Raw genomic sequence first — 9,193 nt, 5'->3', positions numbered from 1 at the left:
CAACTCTCCTGAGACACGGTATTTTTCCATTCACATGGTGTGTGCCCTTAAAAACCAAATTAATAATAGGTTGGCATCAATATCTTCTTTCTACAAGCGGCAACAACCAACTGCGACAGAAATATATCTGCATATAGCTATTGATAACACAGTTCTTACGCTCATTCATGTCCCACATTTGCAAGAATCCTACATTATGGAAATTGGAATTTAATACATTAAGTACTTTGCAAGATCACCAACTCTGAATACTAAAAAAGAAATGTCAACGCTGTACTTTTCCTTTTTTAAACAAATATTACAAAATTGAATTTTATTGAGTTTCACACAAGATGCACTTATAAAATTGATACAGAATGTCATTCAACAGAAAAAAAATGAAAGCAATTTCAAGCTTTCTTTAGCAACTGCTAAATAATTATAAAATAAGATACACCAAATTGACAGATAATCTTAATTTCAATGTGTGAACATCTCCAATTAGTATAAAATACATCAAAAATTAAAGATTTTCTAATTTTTCCACAACACAAGTCCTCTTCTTTTTACTTTCATCCCTGAACATAATCACAGATTTTGGCCATTACTCCCACTATTCTTATGGGAGAGGAGAGGCTAAAAGAGCACAGCAAGGAGTTCCCACCAGAGCAGACAACCCTAAACTGTACAGCAGAGTTCTCTCATTACCAAGTCTGCTCAGACACATAACTCTGTCCAGCTGCCTCCATCTGCTATATTACTGTAGTCCTGCAAGTTTCAGGGATTAGCAGGTGCATAAAACTTTCACATGTTCATACAACAAATAAACTTTGGCTTTTCCATTCTGACAAATTATGAAATTAACAAAGAGCAAATTGTCTTCATTTGTTCAGCACTAAAGTACTTTTATGATACCTTCCCTTGGAAAGTAAAATTGGTGCTTACTTGAATGTCTGAAAGGCATTTTGGAAGCTAATGCTGTGTTTTAACAACATATGAAGAATTTATCATTAACTACGGGGTCTCTTCTGGTAAAACTCTCCAGCCTATGTTTTGAGCTCGAATTTCATCCATTCTTGGTCTGAGGATTCCAAAACTACTTTTGTCAACCCTCCCAACTCTGCATCTCACACCAGAAATTAAGATGCATTGTAATGCTTAAATGCTCTTTATAGATCTAGTCCATCTACTTAAGTTTGACTACAACCGATCAATTACATTAAATGGATAATTATGATTTGATTGTCAGTGTGAGCTTCTCTAGGCATGTTCTCAGGCAAGTTAATACACAGATGTCATTCTTCTAAGAGTTAAATGCAAAATGCAGTGCAAGGTTCTTTACTGCTGTGTTAATGCCATACATACAGTTCCAACACAACACTTGTCTGCTGCAATTAACACTGCCGTTCTTTGACATTACAAGTGCCCTTTAATATTTTTTCCTACAGCAACAAAAAATCCTCAGCTTTTAAAAAAAAAATTTCTAAATTGCCTTGCAGGACACACAACACATGAAATGAATATGCTTCATATTTGCCCAGTTAAGCAGAACCTTCATTACTGTGATCTTTCCTTGGTGTTTAGTATTCAGATAAAATACTAAGCAGTAAGTCTTTCACTTAAAGGCAAAATTTTATTCTGATTACAAGATTTTCAAGATACATCTTGAAAAGATTTTTGTTGACAAGAATAGCTATCTTGACGTACTGTTTTATGTACCAATGCTTTATGTGTTTGTTGATATAAGCACAAATTTTGAATTCTGCTTGCAGATGTTTAATGAAACATGGTAACTGGATAGGCAAGCTTCCGGTCAAGTCGTCATACATTTCCAGGAATATCCTTACACTGGAGGAGCCTTCAGGAAAAACAGTGTTCTGGAAGCACGGTTTCATAACGCAGAACAGGGTTATGCTTTTTTCCAGTCCGTTTTCCAGAAAAGCAATACTGCAGCTCTGCCACCAGGCTAGAGACTCACGATCCACCACATTTTCCAAGAGGCAAGTTAAAGATCACTTACTTGACCTGACCAGATACCAAGCCAAGTTACTTGTAGAAAGAAATTAATAATTTTTTTTTTTGCCATTAATAATTTAAGTTTTTAAATAAATATTTATGTGCCTTTTGGCAACTGTCCATTCTGGTAGCATCTGCTGTCCCAACAGCTCAGTATCCTTAGCACATTGATTTTAAAAAAAATAAATTCTTAGTCAATTCTGTTTCCACAAATAGTAAACCTGTCTATCTCCAGCAAGTCTTTCTTTGCAGACCTGTGTTTTAATTCTGAACTGTCTTGGCTTATATCTTTTTCTTCTCCATCAGGAGTTGTCAGAAATTGATCAGAATTGCTTGTAACAAGTAAAGATGGCATATTCTCCTTCTGATGCACCGGTTGATTGGTAACTGATGTAGAACCGTTTTCATCTGTGGAAATTCCTGTTGGAACAGAAGACAATTACAAAGATAATAATGAATTTATCACAGACATATTGATAGAATGTGCAACATCCAGGTTCATCCAGAGGTATCCTGAAAAAGTGTGCTGCATGAAGTCAGCAGAAGCAAATTCTACAGAAGTTTAAATAATCAGCAAGACCATAAGCAGCAGAAATTAGAACATATATGCTTATTTTTGTTGGCTTAAGCAAAAAGATTTCTGACAGTCCTTATGTGAAACACACAAATGTTTATTACTGAAATGAACAAAAAGAATCTCTGTGGCAGGAACTAGATGTGCCTAATCCTCTACAAAAGTACAATAAACCTGCCTTCTCCAGGGATAGCTAATAAATGACTCATGCACTGCTATGCACTTTAATAGCACTGGCTCCTAAAACAGTGCTATTAAAGATATCTATTTTTATTCCTGTCTCTTACTTCAGTGGAACTGAACACTGGCTTCATTAACCTAGCATATTGGGAAGTAATATCCATGTATTTTTTCCACATTTTGTTAAAATGTTTAAAGAATTAAAATGTACGAGCAAACAACAAAGAGATATGAAAAAGAGGTAAGAAAAAAAATTATCTTCTCCTCAGTAAAAACTGAGTTTCTAAAGGAATCTGAAAAAATCTGACTGATGTGGAGAGTACTGCAGACCAGCCCAAGGAAATGTTACCTGTCAGAATGGCAGCATTATCCAAATTGCTACAAAAACTTACTTCTGCAGAGCATCTGTCCACAGTATGACATCTACTACTTGGAGGTACATGGGTTACCCTCTACAATGTTATGCAAGTTAAAGGTACTAAAGTTGCATGAAGAAAGGAGACAACTAAGTTTAATTCTAGAACTTGGTTCCAAATGCAAGTATTTTCTAACCCAGCAGCTTCTAGATGTAGCTGCTCAGTCTATAAATGACTACCAGTAATTAGAGCTTTGATCCTTCAAGAGCAAGTTTAGAATCTTATTCTTCAAGATTTTAACTGTTTTTGTGGACAAGGTAGAAACTCTTTAGAAAATTAACTGACTTAAACTATAAGCTGGCAGAAAGGAGACCAGACTGATTAATTCCCTTACCCTCACCCTAATCAGAGATGGGTTGAGAGACCGTATAGTAAAAACCTGGTAAGTGGGGCACAGAGATTAACTAATACTGTAGAGCCCAGCAGTAATAATGCAAAAGCTGGGGGAAGGTAAAATCATCCTTTTACATAATCAAGATTCTTAGTAAATAAAGAGGTGTTAAAAAAATACCAAATCCCCAAAATACTGTAAAATTGAGCAATTCCATTAGCAATTGAAGCTAGAAATACTCTGAATAAAATCCATAAAAGCTTTTTGCTTGCTACTTTTTGCTCAAAATCTTTCCACTGGAGAAGATAAGCATCCCTGCTACTTCAGCTCAAAATAGTCTTCAGGATTTATATACTGTAAGTTAAAGGCTCAATGTAAGTAGGTACAATTTATTAAGTTACATATCCAAATGTATTAATAGAATGTTTAATTGAACATTATCATCATTATAGTCCGCTAATAAAATGCAAAATTTAATGCAAATATGAATTCAGAACAATTCATGTCACATTTCTTCATGATGAAAATAAAGCAGTTGTATGAATTTAGAAGTAAACATTAGCAGCAGGTTTCTGACTGATGTGAATTCACACATATGAGATATAGAGGTTTATGCCAAACACTGACAGATTCTTAACTCTCCCCTTGCTGGCGAGACACTCTGACGACTAACGAGCACCTTGCATTTCAAGCTGTTCAAGTTGTTGGCAAGCCACGGAATGAACACAATAAAAGCCCCACTGTTAAATTTTCTAAAGCTCTCATTGAGCTTTTCCCACAGGAAGATGCAATCCAATTCAGTTGACAGGAACAATGAAGGTTTCTGTTTCCTTCTATAATGTGTCACACAAATACAATCATGCCATATTCCCATTATAAATTAACCATGATGCTGACGACCTGTAAGAGGAAATTGTGCTGCATAGACTGGAAATGGGGTAAGGACCCACAGAAACTCCTAGTTCGATTTCATGAAGTTTTTCATTATGTGTTCATGACAACTACAATTAATTATACCTACGCATAAACCTACCACGTTTTACTTTGATTTCCATGAGAAATACAGATTGCTTCCCTACTAAACTTAAGAACTGTCACAGATGATGTGTATATTCACTGATTTGTGCAGTGACATGGCAGAGGGGGTTGGACTAGATGGTCTTTAAAGGTTCCTTCCAACCCAAACCATTCTAGAATTTCGATTTTAAAATAAAAGTATGCTTCTATTCCATTGTTTCTATCATCTCCACACATCACAGTGAGATCTTATCAGAGATATGAAATTATTACCAAAAGAAGATGCATGACCTAAAAGCAAAAAATTCTTTTACATTTACAGACTTGTGTTCACAGCTGTGCTATGGCACAATTACGGTTCAGCAACAGGGTTTGTGCAGCAAACATTGACATCTGGTTTAATATCAAATTTAGTCTCAAAAATTTTCACTGAAAACAAATGAAGGCAGCTAGCCTTACCTTGGGTAGATTTATATGTGCCTTGCTGTTTGCCAGCTGGCTTCCCTGGGGTGGCAGTCAGGATAGGATTGAATAATTTCTCCTCCATTTTTGCTTCCTTTACATATTGGCATGATTTCCCCAGCAATACAATGCTGTTAAGGACTTTGAGAGATATTAATCTGAAAAAAAATAATTGTTTACATATTTGCATTAGTGTATTAAAATAATTGCATATTATTAATACTTAAATTATTCATATTTATAAGTGCTGTCTTAGAAGGATCAGCTAACAAATTAAATCCTTTCAATATCAAGATCAAAAGGTAATTTCTTTTTCTGAACAATTTGTTTCAGATTCAATGCTTAATTTTCTTTTTCCCACAGAAAGCATCTAGAGAAAATCATCAAGTTTTATTATTTATCTAAGGACTACAAGGACAGTTAAGCAGCCATTTAAGACATCGATTATTTAAACACAGAATTAAAAAGTGCCCTCAACACTGCAAGTACAAAATAAATGCACCCAAATTAAGTGTGTCCAGCCAAGGATCTCTACTTGAACTTGGAACCACAGGACAGCAAATACAGAACCATGGAATCACTAAGGTTGGAACAGGCTTCCAAGATCATTGAGTCCAACCATTAACCCAGCACTGCCAAGTCCAATATCTAGCTTTTACAAACTACAGGCTAATCATAATAAGTCCTTTTTCACGTCACAGAAGACAGTCCATAAAACTCAACAAATCTAAAGAGGCAGCACTGCATCACCATCATAGCACAAGTCCAGATGATAGCAGATTCTTTTTCTGCTATAACTAAACTGCAGCACAAACTTCAGCAAATCACTGAATCCCTTTTACACCTGTCTGCTCATTTGAAGAAAAGGAAAGCCTCACCTACAATCAAGTGCTTTTTTGCCATTCAACTGATTTTTGCAAAATCAAATTTTCATTACTAGCAACACAAGACTTGTAGAGCAATGTCCACTCCAGGGAGCGAAGGCTCATTGCAGAATGACAAGGAGAGAGTGATCTGTTCTCTGCAGGATGAATGAAATATTCTCTATGCAAATCAAGCTATGTAACAAGAGTGAACCAAATGCAGACTCTGAATTCATTCTCCACTCTGAAAAGTCAGTTTGTCATGTACATCATTAACAGATTAAAAAGACAACTTGAACATTCACAGATCCGTGGAGCAGGTCTAACTCTTTAATGATAAAGTGACCCAAGAACACTCCAGCAGCAGCTCCCCTATCTCTCTGTGTAAATGTAATCAGAACTTGTCAAACAGAAAAACAAACTGCACTACACTTCCAAGGGAAAAAGTAAGTTTTGTTTATTCTGTTTCAATAGAGAAATGGAAGAATGAGCAAAGCACACCACTTTCAGTACCCAGAAGAAAGTGACATTTTAGTATCCAAGCAACCACAAAGAAGATATCATTTTATACAGGTTGAAAGCTGTGCTTCTCTTCAATTTTATTGTATTGTAGGGACAGATTTTATTTCAGAGAACTGAGAAGCTCTCCTTAATTTTTAATGTTTTAGAGGTGTTTTTCTTACGCTTCTTATGTAACTTTTTTTTTTTTTTTCTGTGAGAGTAGGTTTTTACAGCATAGTTTGACTCTGATTTAATGAGATCAGAAGTGTAAAAGGCCATAAATCACCGCTTCCCTGTATCAGTTCCAGCTTCTCATGGAAAATTATACAAGCATTTCTAGAAATTCTCCTTTAGTCTTTTGTGCCAGCCTACCCCAGGCTCAAATCTCTAACAACAATGTAAGCTTGCAGTTATTCAAAATTCTAGGAATAGAAAACTCAAGGGTTTTTTTGGCAAGACTCTAACTACAATTAAAATTTAACTAGAGCTGTTAATAAACAACACAAAATTCATTAACCCATAGTATAGGCTCAATTCTTTGCCCAGTTAACTGCTTCAGGTTTTCTCACATATCTGTGCTATTATGTTTGTATTCTATATATATTCTCACATCTGAGGAAAAGCTGAAATTTATGTTCAGAACAAAAATTACTTGAAAGATGCAAGAGGTGAGCTAGCTCCAAGTCTGAGATCACATGAAAAGTAAAAATTTGTTCTCACTTTTTAACAAGGGCAAAATAGACCAAAATGTATTTACTTTTGTGAGCTATGTCTTTAAAGAGCACCACTTAACACTTTATGTTAGTCACATTACCTCTTTCTGCCCTCCATTCTCCATGCCACAGAGACAGTGAAAAATCCTGGGCTGCAGCATTGGAATGGTAGAAGCAGGGAAATATTACACATATTGAGAAAAAGGAAAAACCACTGAGCAGGTATAAGTGCTGACCATGGTATACCACAGCTTGGCATAGTGCTTTTAATTACACAAAGCTGGCTTTAGGGACAACACGGGCATAGCATGTAGTATAGTATGCTGCGGAAAAAATAAATGTATGGTGCAGAGGGATGTGGCTAAAATTTTACTATTTGGCCTATATGCAGTATTTCAAAGTCTTAGTTATCTGACACTAAACAGGTGTGTCCCTACACTGATGTAGACAAAACACATCTGATCGAACTCTGTTTTTTGCAGATCAGGGTCAGATTAGAGGTAAGAGTCAACCTATTTAGTAAAGAATGTGTAGTAATCCTGTTCTTTTCACAAGCTATTGTAAAACAGTAAGAGATCTCTCTTCCTCTCTTCCTGCTGAACCACTGCCTCAGCCTTAGAAGTCTTACCCCTCTCAAGCCTTGCTGCCTTCACTTAAAACACAACTTAGTAGGATACTGGAAGAAGTACTCCCACAATACTGCAGGCAGGTTCTTCTTCCATCAGCAACTTGAAACGCTTAATTGCTTATGATCAATTTTGAGACAACAATGACAGTGTAATATACAGCTTTCCTGGAAAGTGGCCATCCACAGATACTACACAGCAAGTGTCTCAAGACAGGCAAACTAAATTGGATGTAAAGCACAGTTATGCAGTCTCAGAAAGTACTTATCAACTGGTGAGAAGTTAAAGGTAAGGCAAGTATAAATTGACTTGGCAGTGAAAGGATAATGAAGGGATACTTGCACATCATTGGCTATGGAAAACAAATTTCCATAGAACATTGTATTTCTTAATTACAATTAGTTATTGACCCCACCCTTCCCAGGAAAGGTGAGCCTTGCTTTTACTTTTTTTTTTTTTAAACACCAGTTTCCCAAACTCAAGAGAACCTTGCATTTAACTACCTGAAAGAAAAATTCATGATCTGCTCAGAGCACTTGAACTGCTTCTTTTTGTTTGCTTATTGAATCTTTTGATCTTTTTACAGAAAACTTCATTCATTGGAATTCAATTCCCCTTTTTACACAGAAGAATGGTGCTTGTCTCTCAGATTCTCTCAGTCTTTTTACAATGACTTATTTCCATTACTGAAATGACTTGTTGAGGGCTATAATCCCCCAATGTAGTCACAGTACTTTGGGACAAATCTGCACTCTCAATTTCAGATTATGAACATAAGAGTTTTACATTTATGTTCTACTCAATATAAACTCTGTTTATCCTTACATCCAGAGTTATCAACAGAAACTTCTTTCACATATGTAATCAAATAATAGTGAATACTTTTCAATTGTGTGAATTTACTTACCCACAGTAGAACAGCACAACACAAACATAAGCTAAGACTCCTTGTACTTTTATTGAGCTTGTAACGACTCTGATGAGCTGTTTGAAGAATAAAAGTTAAAACTTAGCACACAGTTATTGATAGAACATTATAACAGACATTTCTTATTTGGTAAATTCAAGAAAAAGCAGAAACAATTACATTAGCAGAAATTTAGTGTAATGTTCCCCTTGGCAGTACTAACTACTCCAGATTTTGATTTGAATAAGTATTATACTTATTTGCAACTTAGTTGCAACTTTGCCAAAACCAGAATCTGACAATGTTTTCTTAACACTGACTTTCAAGTAAAATAAGAAGTGGAAAAAACCTCCAAAACTCAAAGGCTCGAAGGAGAGTTAACTAATTTTGAGGAAAATTTAAAGAGATGCAATGAAAAACAGAATCAGTGTTACACACTATGCTAACCTTATGATTACAAAATTGCTTTGTGGACAAGGCACATGACTCCCAAGTTTGACTAATAAATGTATCCTGAAATTTCAGTTTTATTTCAGCAGTTTAAGCAAATCCTGTGAATAGTATTTTTCCCCTTCTCTACAGGAGAACATTATATTTAAGTTAATTCA

General features: G+C 35.5%; 1 protein-coding gene across 4 annotated transcripts in view; it reads right to left on the bottom strand.

Annotated features, from left to right (window-relative positions):
* Nucleotides 1-277: 277 nt before the first annotated feature.
* Nucleotides 278-9,193, bottom strand: part of TAPT1 (transmembrane anterior posterior transformation 1) — a 51,230-nt gene continuing 42,314 nt past the window's right edge. For all 4 annotated transcript variants that reach the window (XM_058837629.1, XM_058837630.1, XM_058837631.1 and 1 more), the window contains 3 exons: nucleotides 8,586-8,662; nucleotides 4,973-5,133; nucleotides 278-2,415 (listed from right to left, as the gene is read on the bottom strand). In XM_058837629.1, the coding sequence (XP_058693612.1) occupies nucleotides 2,186-2,415; nucleotides 4,973-5,133; nucleotides 8,586-8,662 (468 nt within the window). In that variant the 3' untranslated portion in view covers nucleotides 278-2,185. The remainder of the gene's footprint in view (nucleotides 2,416-4,972; nucleotides 5,134-8,585; nucleotides 8,663-9,193) is intronic.

The sequence above is a fragment of the Poecile atricapillus genome, chromosome 4, assembly GCF_030490865.1.
Source record: "Poecile atricapillus isolate bPoeAtr1 chromosome 4, bPoeAtr1.hap1, whole genome shotgun sequence".
NCBI classification, from domain to species: Eukaryota; Metazoa; Chordata; class Aves; order Passeriformes; family Paridae; genus Poecile; species Poecile atricapillus.
This window is presented reverse-complemented; position numbering and strand designations above follow the sequence as displayed.